At 31.3% G+C, this 19576-nt stretch overlaps 2 protein-coding genes across 2 annotated transcripts; one reads left to right on the top strand and one right to left on the bottom strand.

Moving 5' to 3' along the window:
* Positions 1–535: 535 nt before the first annotated feature.
* LOC139488185 (histone-arginine methyltransferase METTL23-like) lies at positions 536–7347 on the bottom strand. The gene is made up of 6 exons (XM_071273638.1): positions 7232–7347; positions 4959–5063; positions 3819–4056; positions 3429–3513; positions 2187–2710; positions 536–681 (listed from the first exon to the last, which is right to left on the bottom strand). Exons 1-5 carry the CDS (start codon positions 7313–7315, stop codon positions 2542–2544), a joined length of 681 nt encoding a protein of 226 aa, XP_071129739.1. The 5' UTR covers positions 7316–7347; the 3' UTR covers positions 536–681; positions 2187–2541.
* On the top strand, positions 7343–17960 carry LOC139488187 (DNA-binding transcriptional regulator BolA-like). The gene is made up of 6 exons (XM_071273640.1): positions 7343–7460; positions 9861–9934; positions 11553–11652; positions 12578–12642; positions 13554–13622; positions 17730–17960. Exons 1-6 carry the CDS (start codon positions 7436–7438, stop codon positions 17808–17810), a joined length of 414 nt encoding a protein of 137 aa, XP_071129741.1. The 5' UTR covers positions 7343–7435; the 3' UTR covers positions 17811–17960.
* Positions 17961–19576: the final 1616 nt, after the last annotated feature.

The raw sequence follows: 19576 nt of genomic DNA on the forward strand, positions 1-19576 counted from the left end.
AGGTCATTTAGGTTCCAACTATTATCTTCAACAGATTAAGTTCGAACTTTGTTCCGTTTGATGAATATGTGCAGAGTTATGGTCCTTGACTTACAAAATTCATTTAAATAATCAGTTTTCCTTTTCATCATGCTTGAAGATATTGACCTTATATTTGTTATATAGTTTACACCATTACAAGTTATAGATCTAGTTCTGATTTTGTTCCTATACAACAATTTTAACCAGTAGGGGACTATGTTTTGCCATGCAATACTCACAGAATTCTTGTTTTAAATGAATAATTTGAAGATCTGAACATTCTGAACAATTCTGCCCTTGTCAGATTTTTTATCTGTCTATATGTGTTTTCAAGATAATTGTCAACCTTACACTTATCCAATTTGTTAAATTTTTAGCCCTGTCAGCCATGTTGGTTGGCAGGCAGGGTCATCAAACACATTTTAAAACTAGAAACTTCTTTATAATTTTAGAGGAGATTTTTGTAAAAGTTAATGTACATCAAAGATGTGCAACAAGTGACGAGAAAAGCTCATTTTAGTTCTCTGAACTAAAGAGAAAATATTCTGAATATTTTATTTTATTTGCTCTTTCTATTTTTTATTGCACATTTGCCAAAGATTCTGTTTAAAACCATCATTGTCATTCTTTTCTCATCTGCTCTTCTTCTTTTTCTTGTACCTGAAAATGAAAAAAAAAAAAAAAAATCATATTGCATACCCTACATTTTAATACATTGAAAAACTTAGGTAAAGTTTGGAATGTTAACTCATAATCATATCTTTAATAATGCATAATCAGCAATCACTTCAAAAAATACAACATTATTTTTTCTGAAGTTGTTAGTCTTTAATTGATTATTATTGCTTAATGTCCATTGACAAATATTTCATGCATGCAGTCAAAGAAATTGGGGCTTGGCATTTACAGGACGGAATTAATGAATCTTCATTTCTTTCTTCAACAGAACTGAATATATTTTTACAAGACATGTCCTGTCTGTCCTGTGCTAATTTCGAAGACCATGCAGGTTCAGGACAAAAGAAACAGTTTACATAGAAGACATATAAAAAACTGTTTCTTTATGTAGAAACTGAACTAAAAAGTTCTTAGATTTCATCTTTTATGATTATAAATTTTCAGAATATCAACAAGAGATTATTCTTTATTATTCGTTCATATTGGTAACAGAGTAAAAGATATGTAAGTTTTACATGGTATGATAAGGTGATAATGTTACACACAGAAAGCGAGAGTTTTCTGAAGCATAATCATAGGCATAAACAGACATAATTGTTTTATTCTTTGATGAATACAAATAGTTTTGAAATGTAAATTGATAATGATTTGACATCAGGAAGTGGAGCACTTCAATATTGAATTTAAATGAATGAAGCTTAAGTTAATCGAAATCTTATAACAGTATATAGGTTTTGCCATCAATGAAAACCATTTCAAAACAACATATGTTTTCGGTACAACTTCTAGGGTTACAAAGGACAAGGTTCACTATTGACACAAAATGGCCTAAAATATCAACTTTATCATATAACATCAAAAAGGTCACAATTTGGTTCGTAAATGGGTCCATTTCAAAAGTGTTAATTTTAAATACATCAGTTCTTTTAATAAAAGTACATAATATTCCACAAAATAAGCTGATTTTGGACATTTTGTTAAAATATGATTTTGTGCTATTTTCAGACCTAAAAGCTAAATGGAAACACATTGGCCACCACCTATGATCAAAAATGTGTTGTAACCAAAAGATTCCATTTTGATATATTATTCATCAATATAAAAGCTTTTTTGGATCGTGGATGGTTGCCAAGTTTAATTAGGCCAAAAACAATTAAAATTATTGGAAAAAAGTACCAAAATTGACCTTTAAATACAAACAATGTTTATTTAAGGGGTCATAGCTTCATAAATTGTAAAGGAAAGTGCTGGAAAATATATTTTTGTCTTAGTGGTAATAGTATTATCACTAGTATTTCAATTTGAAATTTGTAATTTTTTGGCCCGATTTATAAAATATAAAAAATTTAGCGCCAATTTTAACCCTTCGTGAACCTTCTCCTTTGTTTAAAACAGATCTTAAAAATATCAGTAAATTTTTCTACCTGTCAACGGGAATTCAAACTTCTTTGAGTCATCATTTCATCATGTTGATATTGTCAACTTACTCTGTGCTCTGAACATCACATTATCAGTGGCTCCTTTTTTCAAAGTACGAGAAGTGTACTCGTCACATATTTTGAACTTAATATCAATTACTGGTAATCTAATTTCCGACATCTTTTGGTTATTCATTTTGTATAACCACATATAAAAATTCCCTCTTCCAAATATGTAATGTGTAAGCAGTATGCAGTATTATAGGACCATACAAAATGGTGTTGCATTGTGGACACATCTTATTCTAAATGCTACTGGAAGGCCCTGACAAAATTTATCAGGACACTAGGACTGTGCAACATAATTTATGATAATGGAACTAGCATTTCTGAAAAGGTCCATTATACATGAAGTTTTATAAATCTAGCTGTCAGTTGATTTTTTCTTTTTCATAATGAACATGTGAATGGTATGATTCCCAGGTAATGTTGATCCTGCCAGGGTTGGTGAGTCTCCTTCAAATGTTTCTAAATCTATCTCTGTGCTCTCTAATCCCCATTTCATCAGTAGGTACTCAATACTTCTAGAAGAACTGTAATCATAAATATATATATACTTCATTGACAAATTTACTCAAAATACAACTTTAAATTACATTAAATGATTCAATATAGTGTAATGTAAAAAAAGTTGTTGTCTTGTGGTATGATTGCCAATGAGACAACTATCCACAAAAGACCAATGTATAAGAGTTGAACAGCCTTCATCAATGAGCAAATCCTATACCATATAGTTTAAGTAAGTAAAAGGTAGACACAAAAAAGTTAAACAATTTAAAAGAGAAAACCATGACCTTATTCAAACTTTTAACATTAGGAAAATAAACAATTACAACAGACAGCAACCAAAATAAACCAATGGGTTTAAAGCTCCTGTCTTCAGACAAAAATACTTATATGAATATTTTGTCAACTGACCATGGCTTCCCTTCATCAAAATAGATTGAGATGTGCTAATAATGTTCTCTGAGCACCTCTTACCCTTAATTTACTTAATTTTTGCAAGGATTGTAGATAAATATAATATCCTTTTCCAAATATAAAATACAATTTTATTATCAAATTGAATTGTGAAGTGAATTCCATTATGCAGCCACATGTTTTTTTTTATCTGTTTCCTTGATGTTGTTAATTTTTATCCATGTTAGCAGCTTTTACTGTTTTTCCAAGAAGATCTAGTAGAGCAGCCAACAACTTATTTTCTTATTTTCCTAGTGTTTTGACTTTTTCACAGAGTAAAACACTGGTTACCTTCTTTCTTGATAAGTACACCAAAACTCTGTACTTGGTCTTTTCTTCATTATAAATGCTACCGTAACTATGATGTCTTCAAAGTCTGGAAACAATAAAACAAATTATGTCAATTACTATTAATATCACAAGACATCAGCACTGTTTTCAAAGTTTTGCTACTCACAATTTTATTTGTCAGAAAGATAGACAAAAACTAAACAGGAATGTGTATGCATACTTTAACTGATAACAAAAACTTTTTTGAAATTCTCTAATTTTTCTTGAAATAAATATTTTACATATATATCTTAAATTCAATCATATTTTTACATCACTTTGTAATTAATGTTAGTGTCAATATAACCCCAAATTACACTATAAATACCATTTTCCAACTAGATTTCTAACCTTTAGTATCAAAGAAACAGTCAGATCCTAAGATAATGTCAACAGGTTGAAGATTGAGTAATTCTGGTGTGAATTGTCCCCATTTTATACCAACCACTGGTATATTGGACAGATTATTTGCTTCACATGATGCAGCACAATTCGCAAGGCATTGTGGATATTCAGAACTATCACTGAGAATGACTGTGGCTTCACATTTGGCTGCTACTATCCCAGGAAGAGAAGTTCCAGCACCAATCTGTAATCCATAAAAAAACAAATGTGCAACTTAATATTAATTAAATTCTTAACAGCGTTAACTAAATAGCAAATTGAATTAAATATTTAATTGTTTTGTTTTTTTCAATGATAGAATTATTTAATCACCAACAGTTATCCATGTCTTCATGGTAATAAAAGTTTAAATATTTTCCTGAAAACTGTCTGCTGATAAAAACAGAAAGACAATGGGATACACTGCATATAATGAAGTTATCTCCCTTTTAATATATCTCATTTCATTCATTTCTACCACCTATGATAAAAGCTAAAAGTATAAATTTCAGAATAAGTTTTTCAAAAATTATCTTTATTCTTAACAAAATATCTGAGCTAAATTTGTGTACGGTTTCTAACCATTAATCATCTTTTGTATGATTTTAAGTAGAGAGGCACTTAAAAAAATGCATTATCAATCACATTTTTTAAAATTCAGATGAAACTTCAGATGCTTTCAGAAAACGTCAATTTAATCTTAGCTCAAATGATTTGATTATGTCACCTGAAGGATATTTTTGTTGGTTTTTTTTTGTGCAAAAAAATTCCACTTCAGGAATATTTTCCATCTTGAAACATGGTACAAAAGCATGAACAGATAAATATATATAATAATATACTTCCTGAGAATATTGTTTTGATAAAGAGGATTTTGCTCCATATTTCTTCTAAGCATATCTTCTCATATGCATGTATTGTTAAAAAACTTTTAACAACATATCTTTTTAAGTAGTTCATATCTTCTGTTATCAGCCCAAGGTAGCATTTGATACATGTTTGTTTTATGTTTCATTTCAAATCATTTGGGGTAACTGCAATTGTGATAACAAAGATTTTTTTTCTTCAGAAAACAATCCCCAAAAGGAACACATCTAATGTATTGACCTCAAGTATAGTTTTGCCTTTGAGTGATGCTCTGTGGTACCATATATACTGTGCTAATACTGGTGAACATGGCCACACATACATCCCATAGTTACCATCAAGAACCTAAAATAAAAATTACCGGGTATGTGCTATATTTCTATTAAAATGTGAATGTGACTTTGTCTCTCACATATATATACAAAATTTATGAGGGTTTGCCAGTTGGGTGGGTAGCCAAAAATAAAATGTACACACAAATTGTAATATATTTGCTTTATAATCATGATAATACAATCAAGTTTCTAAAACTAATTTATAAAAAAGTTAGTACATGGTTTGCTGGTCGGACTACAGAATGACAATATGTGTATGAGACCTTCAATTGAACTCTATAATTATGTATATTCAAGAACATGCTTACATGGGAGGGTTGATAATCTGTGAATTATAATTACTGTAACAGATGATACAATAGCAAAGTGTGGTGAACTTTATAACACAAATTTTGAAGAGACTTGAACTGACCCTGCAGAGATGATTTTACAGCAGAGGGATGCTACGAGCTTCACAATTGTGAATGACCCAAGACAATCTGCAATTGAAATCTTGTATTTTCATCATTTTGCTGCACTTTCAATTATGTCAGGAAAAATTATTTTCAAGAGAATCATATCGATCATGTTGACTCCCAAAACACACAAGACCTGGGGATTTAAACCAAGAATTCAAGAACCCAAAATAACATGAATACCAATGTTAGAATAGCAAGGGATGTCAACTTTTTTGTTATCCTTATTGCAAATTTCATAGTACACACCAGGACATCAATCATTTTTTTATTAACTCTGATGAAAGAAAAATTTGACAAGTATTTATAACCAATATCCCAATTGATACCAAGTACATTGAAGTAAGGCTAAACCATGTAAGCTAAATCATTACATGTGCTAATTCCAATAAAAGAATTTTTGCTTAACTAATTATACATTTCTTCACTCATGTCACTACAAAGAAAATGGTATTGCAGTTTTTTTTGCTTAAATTATATTTGCAGATTTTTTTGAGCTAGCAACTTTGATTTAAAACATGTCTTTATCTTGTTTCCTTCAAATGTATATCATAATAGTTATCAAACATAAATATCAAATAAAAAAAAATCATTTATGTAGAGTAGGGCGCTCATATTTGCCGTGGACACAATTTGGCCGTTTTATGATTTTGAGGTGTAAAAACTTCAAAGGATGGTTGAAATTGAAGAAATATGCCGGTAAATTATATTTTTATAACAAATATGATAATTTTTGAAAATGAGACCACATTTCGGCACTTACCACAGAGAACCGAAAAACGGACAACGATTTTCAGCCAATTTCCTGAATGAAAAAAAAAACATTTCAAAGAGGTATCTCTTTAGTAATTCTTTGACTGATTGCTCTAAATTTCAGTTTTTTTTACACCTTTCAAATTTCTGCTATTTGTCTATAATGAAATTTATTTGATACATATTGTTTAAAGCTGCAGTTATTTGGTTTTAATATAGATGTGTAACAACGGCGAATATGTGTTTCCCGTTGACAAAACATCAGGAAATTTCAAACACCCTTTAATCCAACATTTCAAATGATTTTTCTCAAAACAAACACGTTTTGAAGCTAAGAATATTTTGCATTTGAAGTTATCTTCATATATAGAAATATCAGTATACTTCAAAAACATAATTTAAGGACCTGAACATAAACTGAAGAAAACATGGAAAGATATGGCGAAAATGAGCACCCCACTCTATATGTTTCTTGTTTTAATAATATATTAACAAGAATGTGTCCTCAGTACACGAATGCCCCACTCGCACTATCATTTTCTATGTTCAGTGGACCGTGAAATTGGGGTAAAATCTCTAATTGGCATTAAAATTAGAAAGATCATATCATAGGGAACATGTGTACCAAGTTTGAAGTCGATTGGACTTCAACTTCATCAAAAACTACCTCGACCAAAAACTTTAACCTGAAGCGGGACAGACGGACGAACGAACGAACGGACGAACGAACGAACGGACGGACGGACGAACGAACGAACGGACGCACAGACCAGAAAACATAATGCCCCTCTACTATCGTAGGTGGGGCATAACAATGTAAAATTGTATTCATAAGCCTATCAATACTGGTCACTGTGGTGCTAAAAGTAAAATAAAATAGATAAGTGAAAAAGGGGGGTGCTAAATTATGCAGAATTGTTATATAGAAAATGGTATGCAAATCAAATAATACAGAACACAGAAATGATACCTCAGGAATACAAACTGTACAATTTTCTGAATCACTACTGAATTTGAAGAATTTTTCAATTTTCTGCCTCTTGGAAGAAGACATGCTGACGTTCTAGATAATGACATTTGTATGAGCCAATAAAATAGTGTCTTTTAAACCCATACCAGGTCAAATTATAGGTCGTCATTGTCAAAAGAGACATGACAGTGAAGGAAATGTGGAATGTTAATTTTTAAAATGCTGAAAGGTAAACTATAAGACTATGAAAAAGATCTACCAATATAATTAACCCCTTCCCTCCCATCACCCCCTCAAATTCCCCCAAAAGTTAACATTTTGTCAAAACAAACAATCAAAATTGAAAAGTGAAATTAAAATACAGAAAATAAACAAATCAAATATAAATCGCACATTTGCTGACAACTTAGGAAGAGTTTCTTTCTTTTCCTTCTAGTTCTTAATTATGAATAGCTTGCTATGATACACCTTATTGATATTCACGGCTGACCAGAGAATCTGTACTGCTTGAACTATTGACGTCAACATGCTGTTGTTTTTTATTTGGTCGGGTTGTTGTCTCTTTGACACATTCCCCGTTTCCATTCTCAATTTTATTGTACAACAATTTCTTTTCCATTGTGGCGTCAGATATTTTGTATAAGCATTGTGAAATGTAATGGAAGATGGATGAATGTAAAAAGTAGTTTAATAACAAAAAAATATTTCCCAGTAAAATTGAATGAAAAACAAAAAGCATAAATTTGACCGAGCATCCCCTTAAAAGTTGTACCAGTGTCATAAATATAAACAGGATAAACATCTGAATAAAAACCTAAATAAAGTCGTCAAAGGAATGCAATTCAATTGTAAGCTTTTGTATAATAGATGTCAGAAGAAAAATTATGTTACTTCAAATTGAAAAAAAATATTCATATGTTTTTTTAATATAACTAAATGGCTAGTTTTTATTAAAAAAAACTTATGTACTGTATATTTGCTTTTTTCTCAAGAAAATCCTATAGTTCATCCAAATTTAGAATAAATTTACTATTTTTTAAATTGCTTGCTTCCAGTTAACAATTCACAGATATGTTTTCTGTATCATGTATGCAGTGAACTCAGTGTGACCTTTTTTGTAAAAGTGATCCAGTGATTGTAATACGCATAAATCTGTCATTGAAATAAACTATTTCTTATTGTTCATGTTATACATATGCTCAATATCCATGCTTCTTTGTTAATTGTTTACCTTTACTATAAAGGTGACAATAGGCAAACTACGTCTTCAAAACACAACAAAGTATTTAGCTGCCATCTTTTCACATCATAACAGACCAAGAGAAATTATTTTTAACGATTATACTATATGGATGTGTAAAAATGATGAAATTGTGCACAGAAGACTAAGTTTATGATGTATGCATACATTTGCTCAAGAATTTGATTAACATTACTGTTCACCAGTCACTCATTTTAAATGACTTTAATTATTGTATTACATCTGTTTTCACTAATACTGAATAATTTTTTATTTAACTTGGTAAAATAAGGGGAGATAACTCAAGATAATCGAAATTGAATAAGGAATGTTCAGTAAATTTACCTATTTTGTTTTGTTACGACTTGTGACCAATATAATTCTATCATGTAATAAAAGATAAAGGATGTCTTCCAATGCATAACTCCAGTTTGTCAAATTATTATTTGATGCTTTAACACTTTTCACTAAAATATGAATCCTTTTTTTCTAACCAGTTTAATCTTGAAATAAGTTTGTTATAATATTTATTGTTCATCTCAGATAATGCTCATCATGATAATTGCAGGTTTTGAATTGTTAAGTTTTGCCTTGTCTTATAACATCCTGTTTGCATGCTTTATTTCCCACTGGACACTAAGTATTCAAAGTCTACCAGAAAGGAAGTTCTAATAGTAATATTTTTAAAATACTATGTAGCTATTTTCTCATAAGTTCATACTTGTGAATAATTCATTTTAGCCAAAACTAATGTAGTTTTTAAGGACATCTAATATAATATTTTCTGTGACAACTTAACTTCTGTCATGTGATGACATGGATCGCTATGTGAATACATGGAGATCTGGAAAAAAAACCCCATCAATACAGCCTAACAATTTAACAACTATCCAACAATTTTTTAAATTAAGTATCATCTCAGCTCTGATATAAACATCCTAGTAACATGACTCCAGTTCACACCCAAATTAACATATGAGCACCTACACAGTACAATCTGTTCTAAAAGGTTATTAGTCTTGTTGTGAATAATTTGATTAGAGATGAAAAAAAATATGACAAAAACACCTAACTCTCAATTAGAAAAAAAACCATGATGAAATAATAGCCATGTAAACACTGACAGAATTTCTGATTTTGAACAGACTCATTAGCATGTAGCAAGATTAAGCTAGATTTGTTAGTAATCATCCTGATTTTATTTTGATAATAATTGAAGTATAAAGGGAAAAATGCTATACTATTCATTCATGTCAAAGCAAATCAATCAATTATATTGTTAACTTATTCAGATGTTTTGTGGGTTCTTGTTTGCCATATTCACATTTAACATTCCACATCACTACAGTGATACCTATACCAGTGTACTATATTTTTCCTTTTTTGTAGGAATAAGGAGGTTGTCGCAGAATTACAAGTTGAATTTCTGTCGTATGTCACAAATGGCTGATTCTGCTGTGCAGGTAACTTTTTGTTATAAAAAAACAGTTGACATGTTGTAAAACAAAGGGTATATTTGTTCTGACTAACAGAATTTCTCCTGGAAACTTTTTAGTGTACAATGTCATAATATCTGTTCCTGTTGAAACAAATATTCTATACCCCTTATTCTGTAAGAAACAAATACTATTATATTTATTCCATTGGAAATAATAATACAGAAAATTTCTTCCACTTTGAACCTATATTATGAAGGAACTTCTAATCCGTGCACTGATACCACCCACATCTTCTTGTTTATAATAACCTCTTCAAATTGTTACCTATACCAAGCAGGGTATTTGGACTATGTGTGATATTTTAATGTTTTTTATGTCTTTGTAAATGTGTTATTTTGAGGTTTTTGTTGTTAATGGTTAATGTATTCTCTTGTTTTATGTTGTAGATATTTCATTCTTTCTAAACATTTTAAAGGTTTTTCTGTTTCAGAATCAGTTAACCATATACAATTTTACATGCTTTATTTTGTTCTTGAAATTAGTTGTTCCTTTTGGAATTTTTATTGTTAACATTTTATTATAATTATTCATGACATTTTATCTAAGTACTTGTTTTAATGGAACAATTCAAAATTCCCTTTTTATGCATGGCTGTTTAAATGTTTAGTTTCTAACTGATTAACTCAATGTAAGCCGGCACTGAAAATCATAAAATGATTAATAATTGTGAAGTCATATTAAAAGAAAAGGAGTTCATGTTATTGCCATTGATACAGCTTTCCACCTCAGTTAAAGCTCTCAAGGAAAATGAATAAACGGAAATACTCCAACAAACCATTAGATGTAGATGGCAATATCCCTGATGGCAAAAAACGTATAGGTCACAGAGACTCATGATGAAAATTATAAGATGACCAACAGTTAAAATATATCATTTCAATTTTTCTGATAAGAAAAAGAAACACAAATTATATTATTAATGTATTTGTGTGTACAATTGGAGTGTTCTGTTACTTAAACAACACAAAGGAGTAAGTTCGGTAAGGGCCATATTTGGCCCCGATTATAAAGTTCAATGTGACAAGACAAAAAATATTTAAGTTGACTTAAAGACATGAGAGAAAGTTAAATAGAACTATTTTTGTCAAAGTTTAATTCTAACACGTTGATTTTTACATCACAAATAGGTCAAGATAAGAGATTTTTGTGAAATTTGGCAAAATCGGCTGGATTTCAACCAAATTTAGGACAAGGAAACATAGAGCGCAGCCGTCGACAAGCTAAATATTCAATTAAAACATGTAAAATGTCTTCATAAACATTATTTCAAAAGATCTTTGTTGCGATGTATGCGCTCTATGTTTCCTGTCCGATAATCAATGGAAATTTACCCATTTTCTTTGATTTTTTTTTTGAAAATTAATATGAGTACAACTTGTGACGTCATTATAAAACTCAGGAACATTTATTAGCTATAATTCATTGTGATATTAGTCAATAAATTCTAATTTGAAATTTACGCTACAAATGGGGGCCATTTTAGGACCTTACCAAACATACTCCTTTAAAACCAATAAAATATAAATATCCTTATTTACAGCATGTGATCCCTATCTTTTAGAATAATATTATTTTTTTGAAGAAACCAGTGGAAAGTTCAATTACCAAGAAATTAACAGAAGGACTTAAACCACAGCATCTAGAAGTTATAAATGAAAGTTTTATGCACAATGTACCTAAAGGTAATAGGTCAAACTACTAGTAAGATATTTTTTTTAATTTTTATACAAAACCAACAAAACTAGGATGAGACTCTCATCTGACATGGAATGTTTTGAGAGTTATAATCTGGAATTTGGAAATAATGATATATATAGAAGAATGTGTCCCAAGTACATGGATGCCCCATCTGCACTATCATTTTCTATGTTCAGTTGACTGTAAAAATGGAATAAAATCTCTAATTTGGCATTAAAATTAGAAAGATCATATCATAGGGAAGATGTTTACTAAGTTTCAAGTTGATTGGACTTCAACTTCATCAAAAACTACATCGACCAAAAACTTTAACTAAAACTTTTAACCTGAAACGTGACGAACAGTCGAACGGATAAACGAACGAACAGACGAAGAAATGGACGGACGGACGGACAGACCAGAAAACATAATGCCCATAAATGGGGCATAAAAAGAAAATGTGGTATGATTGCCAATGTGACAACTATTCACAAGAGACCAAATGACATAGAAATTATATAGGTCACTGTACGGCCTGTAACATAAAGGAAAGCCAATACTGCATAGTTAGCCATAAAAGGCCCCAACATGGCAAATGTAACTATTCAAACAAGAAAACTAACAGCCTGATTTATTTAAAAAATAATAAACGAAAAAAAAAAAATATGTAACACAGCAACAGATGACAACCACTGAATTACAGGCTGCCGACTTGGGACAGGCACATGTATACAGAACTGATTTGAATGTCCTTGAATAAATTTTTATCTTTATAAGTTCTGAATGTCCATTGATATTTATGGTTTTGAGAGTCATTACAACTTTTGTTTTTTGTCTTTATATGTTTTGATAGTCAATTGATTGTTGCAGGTCTTGAATTTTATATTTTTGTATAGTGTGTTTAATGAAATGTCTTTTTTACAATTGTAGGATCTGAAAGTCATTTTAAAGTTGTGGTAATATCAAATATGTTTGAAGGCCAGCCACTTATTAAGGTTTGTATTATAAAAAAAATTAAAAAAATTCTATTGATTGTAAGGCTTTTAAGCCCAGAAATAAAAATGCAAATTGAAAACTATCTTTCGATAGTTGTTATCCATTCTTTTGATGTGTGACTGCTTTTGATTTTGCCATTTTGATTAGGGACTTTCCGTTTTACATTTTCCTAGGAATTCAGTATTTTTGTGATTTTCCTTTTTCCTTTATTGTTTTTTTTAATGTGCAAAGTGTAACAAAACCCCCAATACAGAAAACCTATGAATCTTTGAATTTGTCTCAAATGGCAAAATATTTATTAAAAAAGATATTCATTACTTTAATTCACTGAAAATATGTTGAGATATTTTTAAATGAACTACTAGTATCTAACATTAATGTTTGTATTTGCAAGTTAAGTTTGAAAGCAACGCAATTATAAAAAGAGAATGAAAATTTTATGCAGATATCTCATATTTTTGTTGTTAACAACTGCTGCAGAGTAAACAAAAAATATCAAAATATTATGTTCTATCTTTCATTTACATATTGAAATTACGTAAATCACATAATGAACATCAGTTAAAAAGATAGCAAAGATTTGATATGTTAAAAAATAAAATATGGAGAAGAGAATTATAAATGTTCACAGATATAGTTTGTAAAAAATAATTTACTCATTGTTCATTTAAAAAAAAAGAAGTTTATTTTATTTAGTACCCCACACAAGGGACTTCCCAAGTATAGAATATTTTCCTTCTTTTCATCTGGCAGTCTGTTTATCTGACCATCATTGCTTTGTTGTCACTTTGCTAGTGTCTTTTGTTGGATTCTGTGATTTTCAGCTACATCACATCTACAGGCTGATGTCTTTATGAAATTGTAGTTATGATGAACAAAAAATGTTTTATAGTTGAATCTTATTTTGTAGAGACATAGAATGGTCAATGAAAACTTAGCAGATGAACTCCAAGGATCTGTGCATGCACTTTCAATAATTGTGAGTAATTAAAAAGATTTTGAATTTGAAAATTTTGAAAATTTAGTATAGATACACAGTGTTTTGACATACAATATTTCTTAGTACAAATGTACTTGCATTGTAAAATGATGGCAAAAGTTATGTTATAGACATGCTATTTTTTTATTGCTTGTCACATGAGTTCTTAATAGTTCAGTTTGTATCTATAAATATTAACAAATGAGGTGAGAGGTTTCCCACTTGATATTGTCATCTTGTTCTCTAGTTGTTTATAGAGATGTAGGAAGGGAACTCATCATAGCATGGATCTCATACAATAATGCCATATAGGAGGGGGAGGACAGGGGGGTACCCTTCTCCCTTCTCCCACCCCTCTTCTCCTTTCTCCTACCCCTGTTCTCCTTTCTCCCATTAGAATAAAACATCTCCTTTTGAGATATTTTTTCTTGAAATATTAGAAATTTTTTTTAAAGGAGAGATATTTTATTTTTTCTCCTTTCTCCAACTTTTTCTCCTTTCTCCCAGCCTTCCTCTCCTTTCTCCTACCCCCTTTCTCCTTTCTCCCACCCCCTTTCTCCTTTCTCCTACCCCCTTTCTCCCGGTCTCCCTTACCCCTGTCCTCCCCCTCATATAGCTTGATACCAGGGTAATAATTTGTTTTGAATGGGCTATGTCTTATTAGCTACCACAATTTGGAAAAAAAACCCCAGTTATTTGATCATAGCAGAAGGTATGAAAATAACTAAAAATAATGCCTTTCACATTTAAAAATAAAATCTGATTAACTAAGTTCAAATTCTCAACCACACCTAAATCTCGTGCAAGGTCGTTACTATCTTTAATTGTTTGAAAAAAATCTGCTCTAAAACTACAAGATTCTTTTTTGACTGAACTTAAAAAATAATGATCCTTAGTACACAGCTTTTGTTTTTTTTCTCCTGTCAGTCAACTAATATGGCCCCATGGTTAAAAATAAAACAGAAGGATGAAATGCATCAAATGTCTTTATATCTTGAAAACATTAAAAGATAAAGAAAATCTTACCGGGCAAAAATGTTCAGCAAATGAAGATCTTCCTACTTCTTATTTTAATTAAAAGTATTAGGGACTCTTTACAAGAGCTACTTCCCTTAAATTATGGTTTTTATTATTTTTTGTGAGATTGTCTTTCATCTCAAAATCTATAATAGAAAGGTATTTACTGAACACAGAAAAAAATGATCCTCAATACAAGAGCTACACAAAAATCAATATGTGGAAAACCATTGAATGTCTCTTGAAGGAGGTTTTCAACTTATTGCCCTTGAATGACCATGTTTGTCTAATTATCAAGTGTTTGCCAATTTTCTCAAAAAACTATAATAGCTAAATATAAAACTGTAAACAGCATTAATGATAGGATAGGCAACAGGAAATGTCAATGAGTGGAAAAGAGAGGCGAAAATTACCAAAGGGGAGTTATCCTTAGATGACTCCTAAAAAGGAGTTTTTGTCCTTAAATGACAATTTTGTATAATTTTCGTTTTATTTTGCAATTACCATGGAAGGCTATAATTGATAATAAGTATGGTGTTCAACTACATGAATTATTAAATCACAAGATCTACAATATACTGATGAAAAAGAACAATAAGATGACTTTATCTGGGAGTTATTGCCTTTAAAAGAAGATTTGTTTTACTGATTCTATAATTTTGCCAATGATCTAAAAAAAAATCAATTTTAGATAAGAAGAAACTATGACCAGTAAAAAGGATCATTAATACAAGATCCACAAAAAGACCACTAAATAAGATCTACAAAATAGCAAACACAACTGTATCAATTAAAAAATAATATAAAATAAAATAAAATAATATAAAATAAAATAATGATCCTTAGTACACAGCTTTTGATATATATAGCAGCAAATGAAGATCTTCCTACTTCTTATTTTAATTAAAAGTATTAGGGACTCTTTACAAGAGCTACTTCCCAACAGTTTTTTTTCAAACAATTGAAGATAGTAACGACCTTGCACGAGATTTAGGTGTGGTTGAGAATTTGAACTTAGTTAATCAGATTTTTAGCTCACCTGGCCCGAAGGGCCAAGTGAGCTTTTCTCATCACTTGGCGTCCGGCGTCCGTCGTCGTCCGTCGTCGTCCGTCGTCGTCCGTCGTCGTCCGTCGTCCTGCGTCCGTCGTCGTTAACTTTTACAAAAATCTTCTCCTCTGAAACTGCTGGGCCAAATTTAACCAAACATGGCCAAAATCATTATTAGGGTATCTAGTTCAAAAATTGTGTCCGGTGACCCGCCCAACCAACCAAGATGGCCGCCATGGCTAAAAATAGAACATAGGGTTAAAATGCAGTTTTTGGCTTATAACTCAAAAACTAAAGCATTTAGAGCAAATCTGACATGGGGTAAAATTGTTTATCAGGTCAAGATCTATCTGCCCTGAAATTGTCAGATGAATCGGACAACCCGTTGTTGGGTTGCTGCCCCTGAATTGGTAATTTTGAGAAAATTTTGATGTTTTTGGTTATTATCTTGAATATTATTATAGATAGAGATAAACTGTAAACAGCAAAAATGTTCAGCAAAGTAAGATCTACAAATAAGTCAACATGACCAAAATGGTCTGTTGACCCCTTTAGAAGTTATTGCCCTTTATAGTCAATTTTTAACCATTTTTCGTAAATCTTAATTATCTTTTACAAAAATCTTCTCCTCTGAAACTACTGGACCAAATTAAACCAAACTTGGCCACAATCATCATTCAGGTATCTAGTTTAAAAATTGTGTCCGGTGATCCGGCCAACCAACCAAGATGGCCGCCATGGCTAAAAATAGAACATAGGGGTAAAATGCAGTTTTTGGCTTATCACTCAAAAACAGAAGCATTTAGAGCAAATCTGACTGTAGTAAAATTGTTTATCAGGTCAAGATCTATCTGCCCTGAAATTTTGAGATGAATGGGACAACTCTTTGATAGGTTGCTGCCCCTGAATTGGTAATTTTAAGGAAATTTTGCTGTTTTTGGTTATTATCTTGAATATTATTATAGATAGAGATAAACTGTAAACAGCAAAATGTTCAGCTAAGTAAGATCTACAAATAAGTCAACATGATTAAAATGGTCTGTTGACCCCTTTAGGAGTTATTGCCCTTTAAAGTCAATTTTTAACCATTTTTCGTAAATCTTAGTTATCTTTTACAAAAATCTTCTCCTCTGAAACTACTGGATTAAATTAAACCAAACTTGGCCACAATCATCATTGGGGTATTTAGTTTAAAAATTGTGTCCGGTGATCCAGCCAACCAACCAAGATGCCCGCCATGGCTAAAAATAGAACATAGGGGTAAAATGCAGTTTTTGGCTTATCACTCAAAAACCAAAGCATTTAGAGCAAATCTGACATGTGGTAAAATTGTTTATCAGGTCAAGATCTATCTGCAACAACAAAAGAAAGAGAGTTTTTCACGACCTCAGCTGGCTATACAACCCTTGCACTGGTGGCAAAGTGTGGGGGGGGGGGGGGGGGGGGGTTACGCAACAACAAAACTACTTCACAGCTTTCTCATTACTTTGCATTTCTTGTTAGATAAATTTTACAAAAATTCTCCCCTGAAACAACTGTCGAATTTGGTTTAAATCACCACTAGGATATCCAGGGACCACTGTGTATGATGACCCTGCCTGCCCACATGGCTGAAATAAAACATAGGTTTCAAATGCACTTTTTAGTATTATATCTCTGAAACTAAACGACAGTACAACAGTTGCATTTATCATGCAACAATTGTAAATAAAAATATCAGGTGAGCGACACAGGGTCCTTGGACCCTCTAGTTTTTTTAAATGTGAAAGGAATCATTTTTGGTTATTTTCATACCTTCTGCTATATATACATTTCAAATAAGTTTAATAATCTAAAATTGATTTTTTTTTAGATCATTGGCAAAATTATAGAATCAGTAAAACAAAATGACATATTTTCTTGAATGCGTGATTCAGTCTTATGAGCCTCTTGTTTTTAAAACAACAGTTTGGTCGGCAGTACTAAATAGATATAAGTTTTAACATGTGTAATATTTACTTCCATATATACATATAACATTGTATTTTATATCCTATTTGTAGGCAAAAACACCAAAACAATGGGAAGATTCAGGTCAGAATGTTGGTAAATCTCCACTATGCCAAGGAGGTTCTGGATTGTGATGAAGACTGTGATGTTTTGCAGAAAACAATGACAAAAATTGTATTTCACTATTTAAACTTCTGTATGTGACAGATACTCAGATATTTGATAAATGTCAAAAAGAAAGAGAATAAAAGTGTTCATGTTGGATCATGGGCCATTTATGACAATAGTTTCTATTATTTCGTTGTTTTCCTCTTATAGGTGATGTGTTTCCCTTGGTTTTAGTTTGTAACCTGGATTTCTTTTCTATCAATTGATCTGTGACTTTCAAACAGCGGTATACTACTGGTGCTTTTATTTACAGCTGTGTCAAACAAATTAAAAGAGATCTGATGGTTTTAAAAGAGGGATGAAAGATACCAGAGGGACAGTCAAACTCCTAATCGAAAATAAACTGACAACGCCATGGCTAAAAATGAAAAAGACAAACAGTTATCATCTCTTAAGATTCAGACATTTTGTGATTTTAATTTTACGTTTTTGGATGCGTATGACCTCAATTTGTACATTTCCTTTTTATCCAGTATCTGTATATGTTTCCCTCACATTTCACATTTTCCTGCTTTTTTAGTATCTGTTTTAGTTTTTGTACTTTTCTACACTTTTCTGGCTTTTCAATATTTTTGTATGATTTTTTTTTACAAATATTTACAATTTTCTTGGAATCTATCATCATTGATTTGTCAAAAAATGATCAGGAGATAGGCTGTAGTTCTACCCTTTTAATATTATCTAAGGATACCGTGGAACTTCACAAGTTCAGTTTAAGAGTAAAAAAAGAGTCAAATACATGTAGTCTGCCTAAATCTGTCTAAAACAGCTATATATAAGCTATATACAGATATAAGGTAACTACAGATTAGGTAGTATAATCAGCAATATGGCTGCATTATTGGCCATAGTTTTGAAGCACCAAAAAAAGGCATGCAGCCATAGCTAATAGGGTTCAACTTAGCATGGGAGATGTACCCAAGTCGTCGTCATGGTTTCCATATACTGGTATACTTGAGGGAAAAAGAGATAAGATGACGAGCTTACATGACCTTGATGAGTAGTCCTCAACCAAGTTCAGTATGTTTCCTAAGAGAGGGAGAACAATACGAAATTTGACAATAAACTGACGATGACCTCCCCCCCCCCCCAAAAAAAAAAAAAGACAAACAGACAAACAATAGTACATCAAACACAACATAGAAAACCAAAGACTGAGCACCGACCACGAACCCAACCAAACTCTGGGGGTGATAAGAAAGTGTTCAAACAAAAGTCGGAATAATGTAAACGTCATATTCTGCTACTTTACGATGGCTACCCGGCGAGAAGGAGAATCGATCACAAGGAGTGGCTTACGTTTTCCTATTTATTGTATTGTAGTCCTGTAATATTATGTTATTTCTATGTTATATTTAACATTGCCATTAAAGTGCGAGGTTTGGCATGCCACAAAACCAGGTTCAACCCACCATTTTTTCCTTTAAAAATGTCCTGTACCAAGTCAGGAATATGGCCATTGTTATATTATAGTTCGTTTTTGTGTGTGTTACAATTTAACGTTGCGTCGTTTGTTTTTTCTTATTTTTGAGTGTAAATTGACATTGCGATTAGACGTGTCACGGTACTTGTCTATCCCAAATTCATGTATTTGGTTTTGATGTTATATTTGTTATTCTCGTGGGATTTTGTCTGATGCTTGGTCCGTTTCTGTGTGTGTTAGTTGCATTGTAGTGTTGTGTCGTTGTTCTCCTTTTATATTTAATGCGTTTCCCTCAATTTTTTTTGTAAC

This window comes from Mytilus edulis, chromosome 9, assembly GCF_963676685.1.
Source record: "Mytilus edulis chromosome 9, xbMytEdul2.2, whole genome shotgun sequence".
Lineage (NCBI taxonomy): Eukaryota > Metazoa > Mollusca > Bivalvia > Mytilida > Mytilidae > Mytilus > Mytilus edulis.